The following is a 26,520-nucleotide window of genomic DNA, read 5'->3' as shown; positions in this document are numbered from 1 at the left end:
ACAGATGTAAAGATCTGGCTTGGGCTACCACTATCACTTCTCTACAGATTCTAACTGAACCAGCAGATGTTTGCTAGAGTGACAGTTAATCTCCATGTTATCTCCAACTGACATGGAAGACAAAGCCCTACTTTCATTTATTTTAAGTTCCATAAAATAGATGAAAGTTGACATTTTCTCATTTCCAAGATACATACTAACAAAATATTTACACAACACCCCATGTGTTACTTAGCTCCATTCTCAGTTTATAGATCACCTTTGTAACGAAAATCACAATTCTAATATAAGGTGCCACCCATTTTGTTTTGATTCAAACTATTACTTAGCTGGCCAGCAGCCAAATGACCTTCCTGTGACTGCAAAATATGAAATGCTTCACCATGCTAATTTTCTTTGTATTGTTCCAATTTTAGTATTTGTGCTGCCAAAGCAAGCACAAAACCTTTTACATATAAACGCTGATGAGCCATGGATGAAACTTAGTTCTGTTAAATCTAACTAACCAACTTGAGACTCAGATAATTCTGATGAATGACTTCCTATAAAGCAGAATTTAAAAATATTTTAAAAACTTGAGATAGCGATGCAAGCAGCTTGAGAGATCTTCATTATTATAGAAAACAGACCACTTGAGGGGCCAACCACAAGTTGATGCCTACTGCCCTAAGGAAGGATGGCATAGAAGCTTCCACTACCTGAGAAAAGCTCTCACACTGTTTATTTTAAAAGTCTCAGGGTACATATCTGGTAGCAATAAAAAAACCTGTAATTTCTTTCTACAACATTATTTGAATATCTCTGACAGTTTAGAACTATCCCAACTAATATTTGCTTTAAAGAGAAAAAGAAAACAACAAAAAAACCAAGGGACTCAAAAAATAACTCACCACAAAGGTCTTGAAGTCCAGCTTAAAATGTGGGCTCTACATCAGGTTTTGAGTGTGGGTGAAAGTGTCAATTTGCTCACTATGTGTATTCATAAAGTTAGAATTCCAGCTAACAGAGCAAGGTTCTGGTGTTTTGGAAACAATGGCTGAACATATAAGTATATGCATGTGAACTAAAAAATAGTTGTAACTTTGAAGTTTTTTAATGGATCAATGTGAAGATTGAGTGATCTCAAACAGAAAGGGCATCAGGGCAACCTGGGTGGCAAAGGTTAATCATTACCAGACTGTAGGAGCACTTTCAATGGCAAGAAAGCAGCAACAGAATCAATGAAAACAAAACAATGATTAACATGTCCTTTCCCCCTCCCTTTCTGACTTATAAAAACTATTTGTCTTCCTTGAACTTATGGAACCCCTTAGGTTCTTGAAAAATTCAAGGATCAGGCTATAGTAGATGGTCCCCAGTAAACAGCACAAGATTTTTTTGATAAACTGGACATTTCAAGATCCAAATAACTAATTAGAAAAATCAAAGATGTGAAACTACTTTATCCTATGCATAGGGGTTATACTTGAAATAAAAAGAACATTGGAATCCCTAATGAGAAAAGTCTTAAAAGTTTCAATATCAAGAATCCTGTACGTACTGCCACTTATCTGGCCTTTTGCTTGATTTCTGGCTGATGAAGTTCCATAACTCTTGAAAACTTAAAAATTTGCCACTTGAAAACTACCTGAACCAAACTATGAAGTCTCACCTGATACATAAGATGCAATTGTTACAATTATTTTAAACTTCAATTTAGTGTTCACTAGCCTTTTTATGTAAAGACTTACATTTCATTTTTAGCAGCAGCAGCATAATTTTCTGCGGTCTCCCCATATACATCTTGAGAAAACACATCAATATTGTGCTGCAGAAGAAGAATGACTATATCTCTTTTTTCAAGACGAACAGCAAGTGTGAGGGCTGATCTAAAATAACAGAGAGATAATTAAGAACTTTAATAATGTTTTTAAAAGCTAAATATATATACTTTATCAACTTAATATCTTGCTTGTCCATGTAGAATTAACACAATTACATGTACTAATAAACAAGCATCTTGGGTGCTCAAGGGTTTATCTTTGTAAATTATGACAAAGGTTAAAAGCAATGAACAAAAAGGAAGCCTCTTGTCCCACTGTGGTATGACACAGTTAAAGTTGTTGACTTAAAGTCCTTTGATGGGCAAGAAACTATGCTCTGGCCACCTATCTAAAGTAGGTAATTTTAAGTGAAGAATTATTCATTTCTTCCCTAGTCTGATATATTATAATGCAAAATCAACTAAGGGGTCAGATAAGAGCTATCTGTAGGCTTAAAACAATAAAGCCTTAGCTTCAGTTAATGACACTGATAATCATGTGCTAGGCATTTAATTAAATGTCACATATATATATGGAGGATAATATATCCTTTAAGGGTGGTTGTGTGCACACACACACACACACACACACACACACACACACATATATATGAGCACATACTTACATGCTTAGCCATTGTTTCCAAAACACCAGCACCTTGCTGTGTTAGCTGGACATTCTAACATTTTATATATATATAATGACTTATACAAAACCACCCTTGAAGAATATATTATTATCCTCCTTTTCACGTAAGAAAACATACTTGGTGATAAGTAATATTCCCAAGGTCACACATCTAGCAAGTGGGAAAGCTTGGGATTAAACCCAGTCCTGTGTGAACCTAAAGCTTGTCTTCATTAAAGTTTTACTCATTTAAAGCTATCTTTTCTCCCTCTCCCCATATCAATTAAAAACAACATCAAAATACAGTAGAAATGAAAAACATGAAACTCCTTTAGCTAATATAAAATCATACAATCAAAAACATCACATTATTACATTATAAATAACACATCATATTACAAATAACAAACATCTGTCAATATACAGAGACTTCTATATATAGAAGCCTTCTATGTGTATAATGTCTATATATAGAGACAAATCCTACCAACACTCTTATGTTACTCATCCAAATAATTGTTTTTCTACCTAAATTATAATCTGTGTTGATATTTCTCACTATATCCCAATAATTAAAAGTTAGTCTTCTTATTAATGTAATATTTCTGACTTGAGTGGCTGCTATCACTCTAAAATGACACTCAGGTTTTAAAACAACACAACAAGAACTAAAGTCTGTACCTTTTAAGAGAATCAAGTGCATTTATATTTGCATTTTTCTTTAATAAAAATTCCACCATCTCTAGTTTTCCTTGACTCACAGCAAATAAAAGTGGTGGAGGTTCTTCCTGTAAAACAACAGCAACAATTTATAATTCACAAAATCACATATTTATCAACTGAATTGAAAACCTTATACAAGATCCTATGAGCTTAAATATATACAATTGAAATAACATAAGAGGTGTCTCTTTCTTTTTACTCCTCAGTGCTTTTCTACGTGCTGCTCCTTCCCCTGGAAACAACCCTACTCTGCCTCACTGTAAGAACTCTGGTCATCTCCAAAAGTCATTTCAAACATCTACCAGTTCCAAGAATCTTTGCTTCTGTCACCGCATTTAGCATGGTATTTTGTAAGGATTTTATTGTTTCCCACCTGAACCAAGAGCTTCTTCAGAGCAAGAGCTGTATTTTTTTCTCTATGTCCTCAAACCCTAAGACACAGTAATAAACGTTTCAGGTATTTTTATTAATGATCTAAATTATTATCTATGAGCAGTGTTTCTTAAACTATTAATACATTCCAAAGAATATTTACTTTACCAGAAGTTGAAGAAAGACTCCAAAAGAAAGACTCCATGATCACCCAAGTTTGAAAAATGTTACAAAACTGTGCAGTATGTAACTAGTATTTGAGAAATCTTTTGAACTTCACCTAATCCATATTTGTCAATACTTTTCATGTAGAACATTAACATTTGAGGAATTAGAGTTTCAGGGATACAGTTGTGAGAGCTTACCAGTAAAGGTGGAGGTTTCCTCTGGGTGATACACATTTGCTTGTTTCTATCAACGGTGTCAGAATCTCCTGGGGAGCACCTGACATTGTCATCTGAGATTCTGACATGATTGACAGTTCATTTGAAGCCTATTTCTTTTTAATTCAGAGAGCTGGGCTCTGAATTAAAAGAGATAGGCTTCAAATAAACTTTCACTCCTTATTATTAAATAGTCCATGGGTTTTCTCTAGTAGCATTTTTATCTTAGCTGTGAGAAAGCTCTATATGAAATGTTATTCTCAACTACAATCCTAGGACCCTGGTGCAAATAATTATGTAATTATAATCATAGGACCCCGATACATAACTCGTTTTAAAATTTATTTGTATTCTAGTTTTCATATTGTTACTTAAAATTTTTTTATTTTAGATAAACTATAAATCAGAAATAAAAATACAATGGCTTATCAATTAAAGCTCTAATAATTACCTATATGAATTATTTATAGCATAATAAAAGCCACTAAATTACCTGCATTTTTAGGAGACAATGCTGAAGAGAAAGATATAATATTGTTGGCAATATGCATAACCTATGCAACTATACCAACTGATAAACCTGAAAAAGCTTACCTGCATTCTAATAGGAAGATGATTCTTTATAGTATATATAAAGAAAAATAGTTTATAAAACACTGTCTAAATTCAAAAGTTCAACCCCATCACTAAAGGATTTATATACAATATAGACTACATATTTGAATAAATATAAAATATCTTGAAAACCTTGAAATATTTACTAAAATATAATATAAAACAGGGCTTGTAAAATCATCCTTACAGAGGCAAGGGAGATGACCTGAGGAAGTGAAGTACCTAAGTAGGTATAATAGCAAAATGAAGACCACATGCCTCATAGAAAGGCGCAACCTCTGGACAGCATCCTTAACAGTGAGATGGGCTCAAGGGACACCAGACTAGATCCTTTAAAAGAAGCCTGGAATCCAGATCTGTGTACAGTCTCCCAAACCTTACATGCTGACACAATTTATAGAGGCAAACCAAACACATCTATGGGCCACATTTAGACTATAGACCTTGTATTTTTATATTTGCTATGGATATATCTCTAAGCGGTTGTGCATAAAGCAAGTATTTTCATGCAAAATACTTCTTTTGTTTCAGATTTTTTTTTCTAAAACAGGCTCAAAAATGCAATAAAAATTATTATTAAGAGTCATAGTACCCACTTCAAGCACTTTTACAACATTCATTCATCTATAATTTATGTTTACTTTTCCCAGATTAGCCAGGTGCGATGGCTCACGCCTATAATCCCAGCACTTTGAGAGGCCAAGGCGGGTGGATCACGAGGTCAGGAGTTCAAGACCAGCCTGGGCAACACAGTGAAACCCCATCTCTACTAAAAATACAAAAATTAGCCAGGCATGGTGGTGGATGCCTAAAATCCCAGCTACTTGGGAGGCTGAGGCAGAGAATTGCTCGAACCTGGGGAAGCAGAGGTTGCAGTGAGCTGAGATCATGCCACTGCACTCCAGCCTGGGTGAGACAGAGCGAGACTCCTTCTACCACAAAAACAAAAAAACCCAGACTGTTCACCAAATGGATAATTAGTTTATAGGACTGCTGAAACTAAATCATTAAAAGGATACCTCTCCGTATTCTTACTAACTTCATGGTTTTCAGTGTTTAAAACTGCTATCCTGATTATGCATTGTTCTATGTACTTGACATACTGAGACAGTCCATAATAGAGCTTCAGCTTTAAAAAAAGGTTTAGAATTTATTACTATTATAATTGAGAGAACCTTGCTTTTAATAATGATGTATTGACCTAATCACCAGAATGATTACAAAGAGACTCAAAATCCTGAGTCAGTCTCTACTTATTAAAAGACTTCTCAATAGCAAGATGTTAGAAAAGATGTTAGTCTTAAGCTGATAGATACTGCAAATAATAGTCCTTTTAACTTCCCAACCACAGAGGTAGAGACAGATAAAAGTTAGGCTAATATTATTAGGAAGGAGAGATTTAAAGGAAGCAGCACTTATCAAACTCCAACTCTTCTGGAGATTTCTTAAGTTTTTGAGATAGGGGAATTTATATTATACTTATCTATACAGTGGTTCTTAACCAGTAGTGTATCAGTATCTCAAGAAACTTGTTGTTTTTGTTGTTAGAGACAGGTTCTTATTCTGTTGCTCTAGCTAGTTGTACCTCCATGCCCAGCTTCAAGGAAATATTTTAAAACATACATGCCCTGGCTATATTAGATTTGCTATATTAAAATCTTCAGGGGATATTCTAGACTTATAGATTTGCTTTTAATTTCCTCAGGTTACTGTCATGCACAATTCTAGCTTCGAACTAGCGCAGTTGATAATCACTTCAGTCTCATCTCTCATCCACATAGCAAATCCCCTTTATCATTTGGGATTTGGCCAAAAAGAGTAAAAAGCAAAAGATAGAGCCATTCACTGAAAACTCCATTTACTTTTCCTGGGTAGGGATAGAGAAGAGAATAGTAAACTCAAAATCCAACTTGATTTTACTATATATAAGCTCCTTATCTCCCATTGGCCCATAAAGACATTCTGAACTTGAGAGTACAGTTTAGATGCTTATCTAGGTGGCTGTTTCTGCCAGAATTGAATAATGTCCATTATTTATGTGTTCTTCTCTTTGCTGAACTGTGTCCCACTTCATCCCCACTATTCACTGCCAATCTGGTTTCCTCAGAGTCCTACCAAAATTGATCCATAGGCAATTTTACAACTTACAAACTCTTTCCCAAAGTAAGAAACTTGTCTAAACATATAAATTGAAAACAACACACAAAAAACCTCTTCTCAGTATTTTCCCTCATCACCTAATTTCCAAATTAGCTTGTGTATTTCTGATTGCTCTCCTTTTCATTTTTCCCTCTTAAGCTGCCTTTCCACAGGGGAATCACTTTTTTTTTTTTTTTTTTTTTGAGACGGAGTCTTGCTCTGTCACCCAGGCTGGAGTGCAGTAGCGTGATCTTGGCTCATTACAACCTCTGCCTCCTGGGTTCAAGTGATTCTCCTGCCTCAGCCTCCTGAGTAGCTGGGATTACAGGCATGCAGCACCACGCCCAGCTAATTTTTGTATTTTTAGTAGAGATGGGGTTTCACCATGTTGGTCAGGCTGGTCTCGAACTCCTGACCTCGTGATCTGCCCACCTTGGCCCCTCAAAGTGCACTTTCAAATGAAATCACCTTCACATACCTTACTTGTCAACAGCAGCAAGATTTACATTTATTGTGAAATGCTTTAATTTTCTTTGAAATTTAAAATAAAGCATATTTACAAGGGTAAATTTTACTTTCCTGTGTCACTTTACACTAATCAGAAAAAAAGAGTAATTTAGTGGAAAAAAACTTAACTATTACCTTTCCCAAATTCAGTTACCATGAATTACAAATTTATTGCCATTCATTTTTTGTTATAATTATTTACCATAAGTGCATGAAAGAAAGCTGTACCCTGTAATGCTTCTTTAAAAGTTCCAATATTTAAAGTAAAATCTTAGACAGTTAAGGCATTTAAAAATATTTTCATTCAAGGAATATTTGAGATTCCAAATATGAAAAAATGACCCTTATATGCTAAAATAAATGCATTTCAGGTAGTCTGAAAATAACATTGGTTGATCTATACCTTGCTGCTTCTTTCAATATCTGTACCATGTGAAAGTAGTCTTTCTATCATGTCTGTATCTTCATTGTACACAGCGTAGTGTAGAGCAGTCCTGCCATAGTAATCTGTAATATTTGGATTGGCGCCTTTTTCCAGCAGAATAGTTGCACAAAACACCTGCTTAAGTTGTATAGCCTGTCAATATTAGACCAAGAAAATGATTGTAAATACTGGAAAATAAAAATAAACACTCCACAGGATTTACCAACTAGTTACATAGTGGTATTACAATGAGACAAATTCATTTTATTCTATGTACTTAAACCAAATCCATCTCATGCTCAGAGTTGGCTTCTATATACCTTGATCAGAGGTGTCCTGCATTCACTGTCGAGGAGGTTAAGCTGGCAATTGTTGGTCACCAGGAGTTCTACCACTTCATATTGGCCAGTGGCACGGGCCAAATGTAGAGCAGTCCTGTGAGAATGAAAGGACTTTTTAAAACATGTAATTGACAGGGTGATGGATGCAGCCAACCACCATTGCATGTGTATACCTATGTAACAAGCCTGCATGTCCTGCACATGTATCCCAGAACTTAATTCACGTGTTATTTCTCTGTCTTCAAAAAAATATATTTAATTTTCTTGTAAAGAAAGTACAGTCTTTGTTAGCCCTTAATACTCACCATATTAATAAAAGAGCAGGCTATTTAACACAAAAAGCTTGGCCTTTGGATTCAGTTTAATTGGGGGCCTGAATTTTACTTTAAGCTCTTTTTAATAAATTTTACTTTATTTTAGCTAAAATTTAGCCTTTCTTTGCTTCAATTTCCTCATCAAGAAAATATATAAGAGAATAGTAGTTATCCCACAGAACAACACTGTGATGCTTACATGAGAATCTATGTATGGCATTTAGAACAGTTCCTCACACAAATGACAGCTCAATAATTTTTAGATATTACTACTTACAAAGACATTTTATTTAGGTAAGATGATACAATCATAACTACATTGAGGTACGTATTAAAGATTAGAAGTATCACTGCATTTCAATCATTTTCAGATGTTCATGTTCTCATTATTCTCTTATATAAGCTACTATTCTCTTATATATTAACATCTCCTGAAACTGGAATACCATTTACAATTCATTATTTATTACAATTATAACTGGCAACATTTTAAACATTCTCTTAATGATATATAAAATAATGTGGTATCACCCAATCCATAGTGCCTTACATTAAATGGGATACAGTACATAGAACAGGCAGTTCTACTCATGTAATTAGCACCTAAATAAAGTACTATGAAAAAAGAAGACCAAAATAAAAACAACAAATTAACACATCTTAGATATGTAATCAAAACAACAAATTCTTAAAACGAAGTAATTCTTACTTCAATTTTCAAAAAAAAAATTAACCCAAAGAAAACTCAGGATTCAAATGAATAGGTGTGGCTCATTTTTTTCAATACTTAGATTTATAGACTGTTACGTAAATTAGGTATTTGCAATGATTAATAGTTGAGACTGTCATAGTTTTTGAAAAGGCAGTTAGTTACCTTTTACTATTTTCTAACTTCAGAAGTGCTTTTGTTTCAAAAAAAAAAAAAAAAGGAATAAAAGATTCAGCTGGGATTCAGTCCTAATACTTCCATTTTAAATCTCTCAGCTTGCTCAGGCTGGGAAGGTAAACATGAAGTTGTTCAACAAGAAGTTGAACAGTCCTGAGAGACAGTAGAATGAGTCTGCTACACAATAGGTATCAGATTATGTTTGATGAATAACTGGATTGAAAGAATGCACACATCAGTTGGGGAGTTTATTATGAAAGAAAACTATAAATTAAAGCAGTGGTTATGGAATAGTAATAATCACTTATATTTGCTCATTTTCATGAGGACACTGGTAAATGAACTTAAAATTGTTTGCATATATGTAATAAAACTATAATAAAAACATTTATATACTAAAATCTATGCATAATAAATGAGCACAAATAAAAATATTCTCTCTACCTCTGAAGAGGCTAAAAGTTCACAAAAGATACCAATAAACAAAAATAAAAATGAGGCCAGGCACGGTGGCTCACCCCTGTAATCCCAGCCCTCTGGGAGGCCAAGGCGGGGGAAATCACTTGAGGTCAGGAGTTTGAGACCAGCCTGGCCAACATGGTGAAACCCTGTCTCTACTAAAATATACAAAAATTAGCCAGGCATGGTGGTGCAAACCTATAATCCCAACTACTCAGGAGGCAGAGCTGGGGAAATTGCTTGAACCTGGGAGGTGGAGGTTGTAGTGAGCTGAGATCATGCCACTGCACTCCAGGCTGGGTGACAGGGCAAGACTCCACCTCAAAGTAAGTAAATAAACAAATAAATAAATAAAAATAAAATAAAATAGAAAGTGAGAATTATTTTCTTCTGTGCAAGATTTATATTTCTTCTCTTCCCAAGGATAATTTCCTTAATAAAAAAACATTTACTAGAAGTTTTATACATGGTCATCATTTATACATCATAACAAGAAAAAATCACAATATACCTGCCAGAAAAGAAAAAATGTTATATTTTGTACACATACTTGGCTTACAAACACCATAGACTGTGTACATGTATAATCAAATCTCCACTGAAACGGCCCAACAGAACCGTTAGGACCAGCGTGAGCGCGCACCTCAGCCGTCCCGCGTCACAGGCCCGAGGCGGAGAAACGGTGAAAACGGCTCTCTAGCGGGCCACGTGCAGGCGGCGGTTGCTGCCGAGGCGCCTCAGGCTGGCTGGGCTCCTTGGAGCGCGAGGCTCCTCGCTGCCCCAGGGCCCGTCTGACTGTCGCCCGCGCCCCCTTACCTTCCTCCACCGACTCCCGACATGCGGACCCCCCTGCGCTGGGCCCTCTGCAGCCCAGAGATGGGGCTGAGTGGCTTTTGCGTGGTGCAGCTGCCCAGGCCACAGCCCGACTTTGTGCTGCGTCGTCCCGGGGTCCGTGCTGATGGGCGCTCGGCTGGAGGGCGGGATCCGGGGTTGCCACCGCTGCAGCCTGCACCCCACTTGCAGGTGGCGGCTGCAGCTCCGGCTCCGTCGCGGGCCGGCGGGGCTCCTGGTCGCTGAGCGTGCGGCCCACCCGGCCGAGGGTGTTTCCCTCCTGCACCAGGGGCTGAAGTCCAGGTCCTGCGCTCCTGCCGCTGACTGCCTGACGTGCCGCTCGCTGCCCAGCTGGCTCCGGGGTCCACGCAGTCCTGGTGGGGGATTCCCAATCCGCGGCGACCGCTGGTCCTTGTGCTGGTGGCGGCTGGGCACTCTGCAGGCTCTGGCGGCGGCGGCGGCGCTGGCGGCGGCAGCGGCGCAGGCGGCGGCAGCGCAGGCGGCGGGGGCGGCGGCGCAGGCGGCGGCGGTGGCGCTGGCGGCGGCGGCGGCGCTGACGCTGACGCTGACGCTGACGCTGACGCTGACGCTGACGCTGACGCTGACGCTGACGCTGACGCTGACGCTGACGGCGGCGGCGCTGACGCTGGCGCTGACGCTGACGCTGACGGCGGCGGCGCTGACGCTGGCGCTGACGCTGACGGCGGCGGCGGCGCTGACGCTGACGCTGACGCTGACGGCGGCGGCGGCGCTGACGCTGGCGCTGACGCTGACGGCGGCGCTGGCGGCGGCGCTGGCGCTGGCGCTGACGGCGGCGGCGGCGGCGGCGGCGGCGGCGGCGGCGACGACGGCGCTGACGGCGGCGGCGGCCCTGCAAGTCTGACTCCGACTGCCCCGTGGACCCCGGGACCTACAGCCCCACGGCTCTCCCCTGCCCTCAGGTACCTCCCAGGAACTTCAGGATGGAGCTCAGTCCCCAGGGCCCTAAGAGGCTGGGAGCAACCCCAGATTTGAGGCTGGAGCTCAGCATTTCAACTGTGGACATCAGGCCAGTCCTCAGTGCCTTGAGGGAGGGACTCCAACGCCCCCAACCCCCATTCCCCATCCTTTCCCGAATGCCCCACTGTACCTCCAGGCCACCTGCCCCTCGGTTCCCCAAGACCTGAACCAGCAGAAAGGAAGGATGCTGCATTGACCCTCCCAGCGGCTAGGCACCCTGACCATACCCATCTTGGACCTCAGAGATGCCACTTTGTGTCCAATGCTTAGGGTCACTTCTGCCAGCCAGGGGCTGCTTGGCCTGCCCTGTGCCACCGAGGGCACTACCAGCCCTCCCTGGGCTCGGATGCCTGCCTCCCACGTTCACCAGGCTTTTACTGCCTACATCCCGGCACCAGCACGCCCAGACTCTGCCCAGCACATGCCTATTGCCCAGCTGGTATGTCAGGAGCCCTCAACTCCACACATGTCCCAGGCCCTCTTCCTACTCCCAACACCCCTGCCTGCCTGCCTTTCATTCATTTACTTACACCCTATGGACTGCCTACTGTGTGTCAGACACTGAGCTCACACCAGGACTATCAGAGGTAAAGCACACCAGCCTCCAGCCTCCTTTTGGCCCAAGTCTCCCACTCCCCCCAACCCTGTTTCTCTTCTTCTCTTCGTCTGACTTTGAGTCCAAGTGCCCTGCATGGACTTGGACACTGTGCATGAGCCACACTCACACACACACGCTCACACACACATGCTCAGACACACACGCTCACACACACACACGCACATGTGCACCCACACACATTTTTATGCACATGCACACATTCATGCACACAGATGCTGTCCCCAGGCAGCGGAACAGACAAATAGGTGTCCACAAAAATTCATAATGCTTGTCACATCTTAGGTAAACCTAGGAGGAAATCCTCCTGCTGGTTGTACATAGCCTTTGTGAGCATTTGATCTGTGGGAGATGTACATGCGTGCTCCCCCCATGACCATGGTGTTAGAGGTGTGTGTGCCCCTTTCAAGGGAGTGGGCTTTTACCCCAGAATGCTTAGAACATCCCAAGTTCAAGGAAGCTGGTTCATTGTCCCCAGGAGTCCCTGTTTTACTAGATGGCCCCACTACTGACACCATGAACAGCTGGGAAAAGAGGGTGGCCCTGTTGAAGAAGTGGGGACTCCTCATTCTCAGCCTCCCCTAACCCCACATTCCCCTTCCAGTTTCTTACCTCCTTTCCTGGTCAGACTTTTTTTTTTAGTAGATTGAGCTGTGCCCTTTAAAACTTTTTCCCTGTCAGGGGCTTTCTTTTCCTGGCAATGTGTAGTTAGTGTGCATAGCCAGCCACAGGCACCGAGACAACGCTGAGGCTGTCAAAGCCCCACTCCCAGGGAGCAGAGCCACAGATGTGACAGGAGGAGCAGGGGCAGCACAGGCACATCCCTCCCTCCAAGTCCCTTGGCAGGCCCGAAGGAGGAGGGAGGAGGGCTAAAGGCAGCTCCCAAGTGAGACCCACTTACTTGAGGACCTACCAGCAAGGCTCCACCCAGTCCCAGAGAGCCCGCAGGGGTCCAGTGCACAGTGAGCTCCTCACTGAGCCTGGCTAGATACAGGGCCCCTCACCCCAAAGCAGTTTTGCTGCTGTTTAAAAATTCTCCACTAGAGTTACCTCTCTGTGACAGGCACAGTTTTGTCCTCTTCCACTTGTAAAGGACAGTCATCCTAGGGGGAGAGATCGAAGTCCCCTGGCAGTGATTTCATTCATATCATTTGCCCTGAGAAAGCAGCACAAAAACCTAGCACCTCCTGGTGCAGTGAGATGCTGGGGACGGTGGGGGCCCGTCGTGGGTCAGACTGTGTGTGGAGGTGGCCAGTCCACACACGCTGATGTGACCTGAACCCCTGGAGGCCATCTTCACTCAATGTCCCCCCTCTTCTCCAGGGACGTGGTCTCCACCACAGTGTCCTCCAGGGACCTTCACTCTCCAGGATGCATCAGGTCTCCGGGAAGAGGGTGACTGTTCCATCTGTCCCCAGGGTCACTACTGCAGGTTAGTCACTGCCCAGAGCCATTCACCTCCTGCCACCGGGTCAGACTAGAGTGTGGGTGGGAGAGCAGGCTCGATGCTCTAGTTCAGGTGTAGGGGGTGGGGGTTGAGACCACCGCCCTGCCTGGCCACCCAGGCCTGAGTGGGGAGAGAAAACCTGACCATTAGGTAAAGGAGAGACAGGACAATTAGCACAGGACAAGTTTGAAAAAAAAAACCACAGGAAAAAAAAAAAGACAAATGCATTCAAACTGAGAAAGGATCCGCATAAGGTGGAAAAGCTCTGCCCAGTTTCTGCCTTAACATGGGGAAGCTCCTTGCAGGCAGAAGTCTGGGCCTCCAGGGGACACCAGTGTACTGTATGCACATTCAGGGGACAGATGGACAGTTCTTCCTTCTCCTACTTCCAAATTTTCTTCCATATGCAAAGCACTTGTGGTTACTTGGCCAGGGAGAAACAATAAATGGTACCTTTAAACAGGATGATCAGACATTAGGCCTGAGGGCACCCAAATTCCACCTGAACACCCTATGCCCACTCAGTGTGGCCTGGCTTCTGCATCTGGATGGTAGGGACATTCTCATGGAGTAGAAGTCACTGGAGAACTCTAGACCTGGGTCAGAAACTGACAGCCTCTAGGGCTGGATGGATGGGGCAGGGCAGTTCCCTGACTCTCAAAATGACACTGGGCTCACACCCAGAGGGAGCCACAGCACGGGGGTCTTGGTCTAGGAAAGTCCCCAGCACTGGCTGAAGGCAAACACCTGCAACTCCATAGATGGTGTAGGGCTCATCCACAGAAGAGTTGCTTGATATTTCATGCAGAAGTGGACCTGCTGCAAAGCATATTTTTTTCTGCTTAAAAGCTGATCGCAGAGGATTCCTCAGGCTCTGTCTGGAGGTTGGTCTCCCTCGGCTCAGGAAGTCTGTCCCTAGGTCTAGCCTGCTCTCTCCTGCTGCAGAGCTGGAGATCAGACTCAGGTTGCCTTGAAGCCTAGGATTAAGCCCTTGGGGACCCAGCAGGCCCCAGACATTCCAGGAACAATGCAGGATGCAGGTGCAATGCCTGCCAGTGCCCTCTGTCCCCATTTTTACCGCAGGTCTAGCAAGGCCACTGAGCTCTCCAGGAGCTGTCCGCTGCTGGCAGCCCTGAGTCCTGCTCTTGGTCCATGGAGCTCCATATACTCCAAAGAGGAAAAATGCGCAGGAAGCTACTGCTTGCTGGTGGAAGCACACAGTGGGGCTGTGAGCCTCGTGCTGGGCCTGGCCAGGGGTCAGCCTCCCGCCCCACTGTGCTGCGCACACATCACCTTGTCTCTGTTGTATATTCAGGCCATCCGTCTAAGGAAAGAGGCCGAGCCACAAAATATAAAGAGTTTACTTAAGCCAAAGTGAGGACAGCTGCCGAGAAGACTCAGCCCCAAGTAGCCTTGGATCTGAGCTCTATTTGGCCTTTGTAACAAGGAGGCGTTTAAGGCAAAAAAGGGGAGGCTGGGAGAGGGCAGGTACAAAGTTGTTCGTCAGGAATTCTCACTGGTTCACAGAAAAAAACACTTGATTAGTGATTGGCTAGACATTGTTAAGCCATAGAGCATGGGTTACCAAATCCGGTGAGACTTTAATAGGTTAATTTACAGCTGCTTGTGGCAATAGCAAACAGTTTCAAGAGATGAATACACAGCTCAGAGGGGGCGGACGGGATTGCTGCCTCATTTTAATGCCTTTCTGGGCCTGATCATCTAAAAGGACTCACATTCCTCAGATAAAATTCTTTTCTTTTCTCAGGGCCCATTCAAAGTTCTCTTAGGGCACAGGCAAAAGCACGTCACCCTGTGGGCACGGAGAAAACTAAGACCCGGGGCAGGCTCCCCCCAGCCCAGGGCCCGGGCTCCAGGACTCATAGGGGGCCCTCCTTCCTGGCTTCTCACTCTTCGCCCTCTCCTGGTCTATTAGAGTTGGACAGGTGTTGGGGAAATGTCCTGCTGGTTACTTCTGTCCACCTGGGACCTCTGAGGTGAGGATGCCAGGACCCAGGCAGCCCCAGATGCTGTGTCCCCAGAGACAGTGGTGCACAGAGCTGTGTCCGACAGGTGACCACCCTCGCATCTCACCTGTGGGTGTGAAAGAAGCCCAGGACCACCTGTGCAGGGAGTTCTTTAATTGTCACTGACAGACTAAAAGCAGGTGACCCCAGTCTTCCTACATTTACCGTGTGTGCACACGTGTGTGCACGTAACATGAATCTGCTCCCAATGCAATTTGGATGGTGGCTGATTTGACAAACATACAAAGCAAGTTGGGGCAGGACTAATGCCCAACCCTCTCGGCTCCAGGCCGCCCCTGGACAGGGTCCCCCACAGTCCTGGCACTGTGCCCTGCCTGCCTTCACAGGCACCAGCATGTCCCCTTTGTTCTCTTGGATTTTACTGCCCTGAGGGCAGTGAAGAGCCCATTCCTTGTCCACCTCACACACCAGCGGCTGACCCTGGAACCAAGCAGAAAGAATACTGTGGGCCTTGCCCCCCTGGGCGCTGGTGCAAAGCAGGTGAGGCGGAGGGCAGTGGGACCTGTGTCACAGCCCGGAATGTGCTGCTTCCTGAGGGGAGCCTGGGGAAGCCACATCTGGGGAGGGAAGTGAGGGCAGCCCTTGCTCTGCAGGCACCCCAGCCACTCAGGCCTGCCCCTCTGGCCACTACTGCCCTGGAGGGAGTGAGACCCACCCAGGAGCCCCCCAGGCCTGCCCTGAGCATACCTACCTGGCAGGAGAAGGAGGCCAGAGTCAGGTGGAGTGCCTCCCCTGCCCTGCCGGGTACCACTGCCCATGGCCAGGTGAGAGCCTGTCTGCAGGCTGGATGTGTGGGGGCCTTGGGGAGGAGAGGGAAGAGCCTATTGGGGGCCCCATCAGGCAGCCTTCTTAGCCTGATGCTTTTGCTCCCAGGTCTCTCTTCCTTTGAAGACCACCCATGTCCTCTGGGCCACTGGTGTCTAGGTGACCAGGGTGCCCTTCTCTGCCCACCTGGCACCTTTCAGTCAGAGCCAGGGGCATCAGCACAGGAAGACTGTGAGCTCTGCTCTCCAGGCTACCACTGCCCAGACCCTGAGCTTCAGGGCCATGCAAATGTGTTTTCCATCCCCTTCCGAGCCGGATCTGAGTGTCCAGCAGGTGAGGCTGCAGGATGACCCCAGCCCCTTGCCATCACTCCCCTCATCCCTGAGACTCAGGCCTGGGCTCAGCAAGAAGCCCTGATTGAGCTCAGGCCACAGATATGGACCAACCCCCACAAGGCCCGCACAGTCTCTGGTGGCATCCACATCACCTGGATGTCCCCAGACCAAGGTGCCTTCAAGCCCCCTCTTGCTCCTCATTTGAGTCAAGGAGGAGGCTGGCCAGAGGTTTAACTAGAAATAGCATGCCCAGTACAGAGTGTCCAGTGCCTGCCACAACTCAAGGCACAACCAAAGTCACCCTCCTGTTGGCTGCCTTCAGGGGAGCTGTGGCCTCAGTGCCACCTGCCCTATGCGTCCTCACCAGAGCTCCCACCCCCACCTCATGAAATATATCCTCCTTCCTGCCCCAGCCACTGGCTCAACAAGGACAAAGGAACTGCCTGCCATTGATTACTGTTTGTGACGTCACCACCCGCAGGCGTTGCCTTCCCTGACCACATGAGACTCCTTTCACCCACAACTTCCCACTCCTTCCTGCTTCCCACACTGCTCCCCAGCACCTCAGAGGCCTTACACCACTGCTGTCCTCCCTGCCCAGGCCCCACCTGGGGAGCCCAGGGACCCTCTTGGGTTCTCCTTCAGCTCTGGACCTCCCCTGGCTTCCAAGTGCTGCTGATAGGTGAAGAGGGGGCTCGGTGTGTTTTCCCAACCACGCCCACGTTGTGGCCTGCTCTCCCGCATCCCGGCCCTGTCTCCTCAGGTGCTGTGACTGAGGTCCCATGCAGACCCAGCTCCTACTGCGGGCCTCAGATGGGGGTGCCCCCGCTCTGTCCGGGGGGCTGTGCCTGCCCAGCCAGCTCCTCCACCTACAGTGGCCCAGGACAGCGGTGAGTTCCCTCCCCCATCCCCCGAGAGCCTGAGCCCCAACCCCAGCCCCTGGAACTGCTGTCAGCATCCTACATGAGGCCCCACCTTGACAAACCTGTGTGCCTCAGAAATCCAGCCAAGGGGCAGGGCCCAGAGGCAAGCCCCTGTGACCCACTGCCTGGGCTTCCCAGCTAGGGCCAGCCTCTGCCTGCCCCAGGAAAGGGGGTCGGGGGGAAGCACATTGCCCTGGGATGCCCCTGTCAGAGTGCAGGCCCATTCTGTGTGAGGCAGCCAGATGGAGCTCACAAAAATACAGCAGCCCAGTTACATTTGAATTGCAGGTAAAGGATAATACATGTTTACTATAAGTATGGCCCATGCAGTATTCAGGGTGCACTTCTACTAAATCATGCCTCTCTTGTTTATCTGAAATTTGAATAGGACTGGGCATGGAGTATTTCATCCGGTAAGGGCCATCCCATGTCTGGGACTGAAACTCTGACATGATATCCACTCCACAACACCACTCTGCCCAGGGTGAAATGGGCAGGCAGGGCCGGCCTGGCCACCTGGGCATGGCTTATCCACCAACAGGAAGGCAGCTTGGTGCTGTGGCCCCACCAAACTCAAGGCAATCCCAGGACCCCTGACTGGGACAGAGTCCCCCTCCCCCAGCAGCTGAGGCCCCAGGCTAGGGAAATTTGGCCCCTGCTAGTGAGAGGAGAAACCACTGCACACACTGACCTGGCTCTGTCTCTGCAGCTGTGTCTTTCCCCACTACTGCCCCCCGGGCAGTACCCAACCTCGTGCCTGCCCCGGGGGCTCTGAGGCCCTAAACGGGAGCGGCCTCAGGGTCTCTGAGGAGATGGGCTGCCGCCTCTGTGAAGTGGGCACCTACCAAAGCTGGGTCCTGGATGCCCTGCCCTGCCAGCCCTGCCCACCTGGATTCAGCTGCTCCCAGGGTGAGTCCCAGATTCCAAATTGTATATATTTTATGGATTCAATTCATTCAGTAATTCGGCAAATAACAAACAAGCAGACATAAAGTGAAAATATGTCAGTTAGTGATAAGTGCTGTGAATAGACAAACTAAAGGTGGAATGGTAGAGGAATATTGATGTGTGTGAACATGTATGTATTTGCACTTGGGCAAGCCTGCTGTGGAAGACTTTCAGCAGAGTGCTCAGGGAGGACCTGTACATTATAACTTCATGTCAGCAAACTATAAGGGAAATACAGTACTATTTAAGTGACAATAAAGAAGTAATTAGTAGCTCTCTGAGGAAAGTAAGTTTAGTCACACTCTATCTTCGTGTCAAACAAGAAAATTAATTGTTTGTGGATAAAAAAAGTTAAACGTAAAAACAAAACAGAACAATATTGAGCCATAAAATTGAGGACAATATATAAGCATCTATTTGACCACCGAGAGGAAAGGATATTCTACACTTAAAAGTAATGAAAAAATCATGGCTGGGCACGGTGGCTCATACCTGTAATCAGGCAAAAGAATGATGGGTTTGACTACATCAATATAAATATTTTCATCTATTAGCATAACAAAAGAAAGTAAACAACAAGTTAGACAAACATCTGAGAACTGGACAAAAGACAAGAGATGGTTCATAAACATGAAAATAAAATGACTGATAATAAGTGATTAATATGTGTCTCATTTATACCCAAATAAATGCAAATTCAGAAAACAACGAGATAACATTTTTCTATTTTGGCTGTCTAATTAGATTTTAAAAGTAAAGTTCCTCAGTGATCTCCTGGGTGTGGTTGATAGCTACTGTCTTGTGCTATTGAGTGAGAGAATATGAATTATTGCAGCACTTCTGGAATGCAGTTTGGGAGCATGCATTTGCCGGGTTTAAATGTAGTCTTCAATCACTGTTCTGCCATCAAGTAACACCCAGGAAATAATAAGAAATGTAGACAACATTTAAGTGGTATTCACAATTCACCAGACACTTGCAATAGTAACTCATTTAACCTTCACATCAGCTCCAGGAGATGGTATTATTATCCCTTTCTGTGGATAAGGAAATTGAGGCACAGAGCAGGTAAGTCAGTTGCCCACAGTTGTTCAGCTGGTAGAGGGTAGAATGGAGATTCAAATCCAGCCAGGCTGGCACCTGAGCCCATGTTGCAAAAAAACCGAGCCATCCTGCCTTACCCATGAAGATGATCATAGGATTATCTCATAATACAATGCATCTGGTAAATGATAATATATCCACACGAAATAATATTAGGTGGCAATTAGAATGGTTTTAACAAAGAGTTTTATGACACAGGAAAGATGCTTATTATATCATAGTAAGTGGAAATGCAGGATATGCAATCATTTAAACATCTTAATTATGTGACATTTATAAAAAGTTCAAGAAAACATGCTAAAATATTATGCATGTTGAGAATATTTTCTTCTTCCAGTCTTCATTTTGTAAATGTCCTACATTGTATTTAAATTGCTTTAGAAATCAGAAAAATTAAAAAAAAAGAAACTTGAGTTATTATGTAAGAGCAAAAATATTGATATTAAACATAACAATCAAAAAACCCTTAAAATTCTTACATGTAAGGCACTTAATATTTATATTCTTCTGTATCTATTTTATTAATACTTGCTAGAGTACCTTTACATTTATTAGAATAGTTCTTTTTCTGGAAATGAATTTATTATTTAATATAACCTTAATCTTTTAAATTCACACGTAAAACTTAAGTACATTAAAAATTTTATATACACACATCCACATTTGCAGAATGCTGTGTAAATACCAACTATTTTTTGTATACTGGGATCCTATTTTTCGTATACTGAAATCTTAATATGTTTCATATTGAAACTCAGAGTTAACTTAGTTTGCTGACACATCTTCTAATTTTAACTTTGTATCTTGGTAGATATTGAATTTTTTTTAAAGTGATGCTTTTTTATAAGGTTATATCAGCCTTAACCAGAGTAGTGACATAAAGGAAATAACATTTTTTATTCTATCCAAGATAAAAGAAAAGGCAGAGTTAATAATAAAACGTGTGCGGAGGTAGTGGGGGAGGTTTCAAACCATAGAACTGGTCTAATTTGATTATGCACAGTTGGTACTTTCCATTCATACTTGTCCCTTTTGTCTTTACATTATTGATTATTATCTCTTGGAAATTCCACCAAATATTTGATGATTTTCCCATAAGTCTGGACGTGAATGTTTTGGCAGCTTAGCCATTAAGCTTTATCCTGGATTTAGGCATTGATAACACTTTTTTTTTTTAGGATGGAAGGTGAGTAGTCATTGGTGAGAGGAAACTATTCTGGGCTGAGAGGCTGCCATGCACTCAGGAAGTCTGCATAAGCCTTAGATGGTTTAATCACTGGATAATTCCAGAGGCAGGCCTTCTTATTATCTCTGGTTTGGTAATGAGCAAACAGGCTCTAAGACTTGCCCAAAGTTGTGCAGCTTGTCAGGACTCAAACTGGAGTGGCAGCCCAGGTTTGTGTGTTTCTGAAACCAGACTCTGCCATCAGGCTGTGCTCCCTGCACTCAGGATGGTTAAACGAGGAACATGGTATTATTTATGCAGTATTTAGACTCTGAATCATCTCCACTGTGGGAGATCCTTCCTCCAATGGGCTCTCAAAATTGTAATCAGAAGTGTGAAGGCAAGATTATAGTAAGATCAAATTTTAATGCAGATCTTTGTTCCAAGGGTTATGGTCAATGTAAAGGAGGGGTCTGGAGTGTAGGAGACTGTAATTTTGTTTTTCCATTTCCCTGAAGTAAACTCATATGGGCAGCCACAGACACATGCACACACATACACACACCTATGCTTCAGTGACACGTTAGCGAGTGCTGGCGATGTGCTAGGTGTCATGTTGGATTTTAGTGATACAATGAAGAACAAAATAGACTTAGTTACTAGACTTATGAAACCTACATTCTGAACAAGGAAGATAGAGTTTTAAAAATTCAACCCCTGAATGAAGATCTCATTACAAGTCATGATGAGCATTTTGATGTGAAAACACACGCACATTCTCTTACGTGGGCAGAACTGCCATACATAGCTCAGCATGTCACAAATTTTTTATTCATAGTATGGTAATATTTTTAACAGTACTATTGTATTCAACTTTGACCTTGGAGGCAGGATTTAATAGACCAGGGCAGAAATTCATCAGGTTCTGTTGTGTCAGAAAAATGAATTATTAAGGATATCTTCCAGAAGCAAAAATTCATTGCCTTGAAATTTTATTTATTTTATATGGCTGAAAGTTCTGAGAATTGGTTACTATGAAAATCTTCTAAGTTGATTTTCAAAAAATATGTGTGCCAGAAGATTTTTAAACCTTCATAAGATAGGTATGCTTTTGTCTGAAAGCTTTGGCTGAATCTGTTTTATTCTATTTTCTAGAGAAGCCATTTGAAGCAGAATCCAAACCATGAATTGTAGAGAATTAACGTTGACCCTTTGGGTGCTTATATTTGTAAGCACCACAGGTAAGTGATTATAAATACTCACAAACATATTTTATTAGTAATTGAGAAATGATGCTCAAGTTTTTTCTTTTAATATAAAGATGGCTACTGAAGATGCTGAATTTATTAAGATTAGTGACCTAATTTATTAAGATTGGTGACGTTGCCAACCATTTGGTATCCCAGACTTAGAGATAAGAGTCACAGGAATGGGATCAAGTAAAAAAGACGTACATGGTGTTATCAGAAAAGAAAAGATTCTGCAGTCCAAGTTTATGTAGTGAGAGCAGAGTGAAAAACTTGCATCTTGAAGTAAATTACATTTGTCTGAGGTGAAAATTTCTTTCATGTTACTTGAAATTGAGGAGGTGATAGCCATCTTTGTTATTGGGTTTTAGAAAGTTTGAAACACTCTCCTTCCTGAGAGGAGGCAAATATTCATCTCATTATTTAAGTAATAATGAAAAATGTAAATGAAAAATATATTAGAGAGGTTTAAAAAAATAAAATGAGAAGGCATATACAAAAAAGAGTCTGGCTAGACCAGGGAGTTCAAGTAGGCTTCACAGTAGATGTCAAATACCAATTTTAATTTATTAGCAGTGATTGTCTAGAGTTCTTTTTTTTTTATTGAGAAGGATTCCGAGACTCCATTCTTTAGAGTTCCATAATTGAATAGCAAGACATTCCTTAGGCTTTGGGAAAGAAAATGGGAGCACAAATATTAATTTGCCTTGCTGTATTATCTGGGAGAGGGAAGCACATGGGCCTGTGTTCCCTGCTTTGAGAATTACTGCTGAAGAGATAGCAGAATTAAGCTTTTAGTACTTTCAAATAACACAGGTCCAATCTCAGGGTATATTTACTTATGTGGATCCAATTATTGTTGAGATACCTGCAATACAATCCTACCCAGATGGTAAAGGAATGAGGTAGATATTTGTTTTTTCATATGCAATGATCTGTCAGAAATAAGTGGAAAAGCAAGGTGAAGGAAAATGTGTCATGAGTCCCATGTCCTGTGGACATACACTAACAGCCTTGCACCTCGTTACAATGACAGCATGATTCAGGCACAGAAACAGCCATGTAGCCTATTGTGCAAGGTTGCCAAATTCCTCGCTGTCTGCCCTGGAGAGCACTTTTCATGAATGGTTTCCTCTAGGGAGACATGACAATGTTCTACATATAGGATTCACTGAACCTAGTTGAGTTTAAGTGACAAAATTTTATGATTGTTCAAACTGAAGACAGTTTCAAACACAGACTTTATTGTTGTTGGCCCTGCTGGGTTCTTATACTGTGTTCAAAGAAAAATAGGAGTGCCTATTTTGGCACTTGGAACTCTGCACACCTTGAACTCCTCTCATTTATCCCAACAAGGACCATTTCCAACAAGCATTATGGTAATCAAAAAGTCTCTAATGGTAAACACATAATTAGATATCCAAAGCTACTAGCTGCCCAGGGGATGAGGTGTGGACTTTTGACTATCAACCTCCCACCTCTGGAGAGTGTGTAATTCAGATTAGGTTTTTTCAAATGATAATACTTCCAGAGAGCACATGTCCATCCAACACAGTCATGTGTTTATAGAAGCTTTTTAAGACCCGCCAAAACCTGGAAACCCAGAAATAACCCAATATGCAATAGACATTTGTTTAATAAACCAAATCCCCAACATGTATCCCTTTATAAAATGGATAAATTGCCAAATAATGACACAATTAGATACTACATGACAATGAGAAAGGAACACATCACTGCTATAGCATGAATGCCTTTATAACTTAATCATGTCAAAATAACACAGACATAAAGGAGCACATATTGTATGGTCTATACATTTTATCATATTAAGTCTAAAACAGGAAAATAAATGAACTGTTAATGACTCATCATGGTTTTCAGTGTCAATTGAAATTGACACCCACATATACAAATGTATCACACCTTCTATGTTAAAGTATTAATGTAAAATAGCGATTGCATAGCAACCAGAAAACATAAAGTTGGCGCTCCATAACTCTTGTTCTTTGAGTTAGATTTGACATCCACGTCTTCAAAGAATGTGTATTAGTTCATTCTCATGCTGCTAATAAAAACATACCTGAGACTGGGTGATTTATAAAGAAAAACAGTTTTATTGGCTCACAGTTCTGTATGGCTGGGGTGGCCTCAGGAAACTTACAATCATGGTGGAAGGGGAAACAAACACATCCTTCTTCACATGGTGGCATCAAGGAGAAGTGCTTAGCAAAAGGGGAAAAACCCCTTATAAAAACATCAGATCTCATGAGAACCCACTCACTATCAGAAAAGCATTAGGGTAATTACCCCAATGAATAAATTACCTTTCACCAGGTCCCTCCTATGACACATGGGGCCTATGGGAACTACAATTCAAGGTGATTTGGGTGGGGAGACAGCCAAATCATATCATTCCACCCTTGGCCTCTCCAAAATCTCATGTCCTCACATTTCAAAACACAATTATGCCTTTCCAACAGTCCCCTAAGGCCTTCACTCTTTCCAGCATTAACTCAAAAATCCAAGTCCAAAGTCTCATCTGAGACAAGTCAAGCACCTTCCTCCTATGAGTCTATAAAATCAAAAGCAAAGTAGTTACTTCCTAGATACAATGGAAGTACAGGCATTGAGTAAATACACCCTTCGAAATGAGAGAAGTTGACTAAAATGAAGGGGCTACAGGCCCCATGCAAGTTCTAAATTTAATAGGGCAGTCATTAAACCTTCAAGTTCCAAAATGATCTCCTTTGACTCTATGTCTCATATCCAGGTCATGCTGCTGCAAGAGGTAGGATCTCATGGCCTTGGGCAGCTGTGTTCCTGTGTCTTTGCAGGGTACAGCTCCCCTTCTGGCTTCTTTCATGGGCTAGTGTTGAGTTTCTGGGCTTTTCCAGGTGCATGGTGCAAGCTATCAGTGAATCTATCATTCTGGGGCCTGGAGGATGGTGGCCCTCTTCTTTTAGCTCCACTAGCAGGGTCCCAATGGGGACTTTGTGTGGGATCCCCAACACCACATTTCCCTTCCATAGTACTCTAGCAGAGGTTCTCCATGAGGGCTCCACCCCTATGGCAAACTTTTGCCTGTACATCCAGCATTTCTATACATTCTCTGAAATCTAGGCATAGGTTCCCAAACATCAATTCTTGACTTCTGTGCACTTGCCGACTCAACCCCATGTAGAAGTCCAGGCTCAACACCATGTAGAAGCTGCCAAGGTTTGAGGCTTGCACCCTCTGAAGTCACAGCCCGATCTGGTATCTTGGCCTGTTTTAGCAATGGCTAGAGGGCTGGGATGCAGGGCACCAAGTCCCTAGGCTGCACACATCAGAGGGCCCTGTGCTCAGCCCAGGAAACCATTTTTTCTCCTAGGCCTCTGGGCTTGTAATGGGAGGGGCTGCTGTGAAGATCTCCGACATGCCTTAGAAACATTTTCCCCATTGTCTTGGCAATTAACATTTGAGTCCTGCATAAGAACATTTCTTATGCAAAATTATGCAACCAGCTTTAATTTCTTTCCAGAAAATGGGTTTTTTTCTTCAACCACATCCTCAGGCTGCAAATTTTCCAAACTTTTAAGCTCTGTCACCTCTTGAATGCTTTGCTCTTAAGAAATTTCTTTTGCCAGATAATCATCTCTCAAGTTCAAAGTTCCATAGATCTCTAGGGCAAGGGCAAAATGCAACCAATCACTTTGCTAAAGCATAACAAGAGTCACCTATGCTCCAGTTTCCAACAAGTTCCTCATCTCCATCTGAGAACACCTCAGCCTATACTTTATTGTCCATGTAATTATCAGCATTTTGGTCAAAGCCATTCAACAAGTCTCTAGGAAGTTCCAAACTTTTCCATATTTTCTTATCTTCTGAGCCCTCTGAACTGTTCCAACCTCTGCCTGTTACCTAGTTCCAAAGTCACTTCCGCATTTTTGGGTGTTTTTACAGTAGTGCTCCACTCCTGGTACCAGTTTACTGTATTAGCCCATTCTCACACTGCTAATAAAGACACACCTGAGACTGGGTAATTTATAAGGGAAAGAGATTCAATGGGCTTACAGTTCTGCAGGGCTGGGGAGGCCTCAGGAAACTTACAAAAGGGGGAAAAGCACCTTATAGAACCATCAGATCTAGTGAGAACTTATTACCTTCCACTGGGTACCTCCAGTGACATGTGGAGATTATGGGAATTACAATTCAAGTTGAGATTTGGGTGGGGCCACAGCCAAACCATATCAGAATGCTTCTGCCACAACACTTCCTCTTTATGCTGTGGTTAACAATTTTGAGTTAAAACCAGATTGCTGCTTTGAGAAATAAACCCTGACTACACAGAGGGCATTCTGTTCATGTCTGAGAGAAAATGTTTCATTCAATTTAAATATTCTCATCCTCAAAATGTGATAAAAGTGCACCCAAGAGCCATCAGAAGATTGATTATGAGAAAGACCCATTAATGCTGACCTTGAAGTACCAGAGCACAGAAAGAGGGGAAGGAGCACC

At 43.1% G+C, this 26,520-nt stretch overlaps 1 protein-coding gene across 13 annotated transcripts in view; it reads right to left on the bottom strand.

Moving 5' to 3' along the window:
- The window catches only part of LOC105710759 (ankyrin repeat domain-containing protein 36B-like), a 261,940-nt gene that overhangs the window by 139,303 nt on the left and 96,117 nt on the right, over window positions 1-26,520 (bottom strand). For 12 of the 13 annotated variants that reach the window (XR_010340719.1, XM_064371315.1, XM_064371318.1 and 9 more), the window contains exons 3-6: window positions 7,913-8,027; window positions 7,572-7,745; window positions 3,111-3,217; window positions 1,731-1,868 (exon numbers count right to left, since the gene is read on the bottom strand). Coding sequence is in view for 11 of the 13 variants with exons in the window: in XM_064371315.1 (XP_064227385.1) it covers window positions 1,731-1,868; window positions 3,111-3,217; window positions 7,572-7,745; window positions 7,913-8,027 (534 nt within the window). In the remaining 2 variants the exon portion in view is untranslated. Of the gene's footprint in view, window positions 1-1,730; window positions 1,869-3,110; window positions 3,218-7,571; window positions 7,746-7,912; window positions 8,028-10,408; window positions 10,595-26,520 lie in introns of those variants that run through there. The other variant, XR_010340718.1, reaches the window with a different exon arrangement.

This window comes from Aotus nancymaae, unplaced genomic scaffold (genome assembly GCF_030222135.1).
Source record: "Aotus nancymaae isolate 86718 unplaced genomic scaffold, 86718_ANA_hifiasm-v0.15.2.pri h1tg000131l, whole genome shotgun sequence".
NCBI classification, from domain to species: domain Eukaryota; kingdom Metazoa; phylum Chordata; class Mammalia; order Primates; family Aotidae; genus Aotus; species Aotus nancymaae.
Note: the sequence above shows the minus strand (reverse complement) of the source record. Positions and strands in the feature narration are given on the sequence as shown.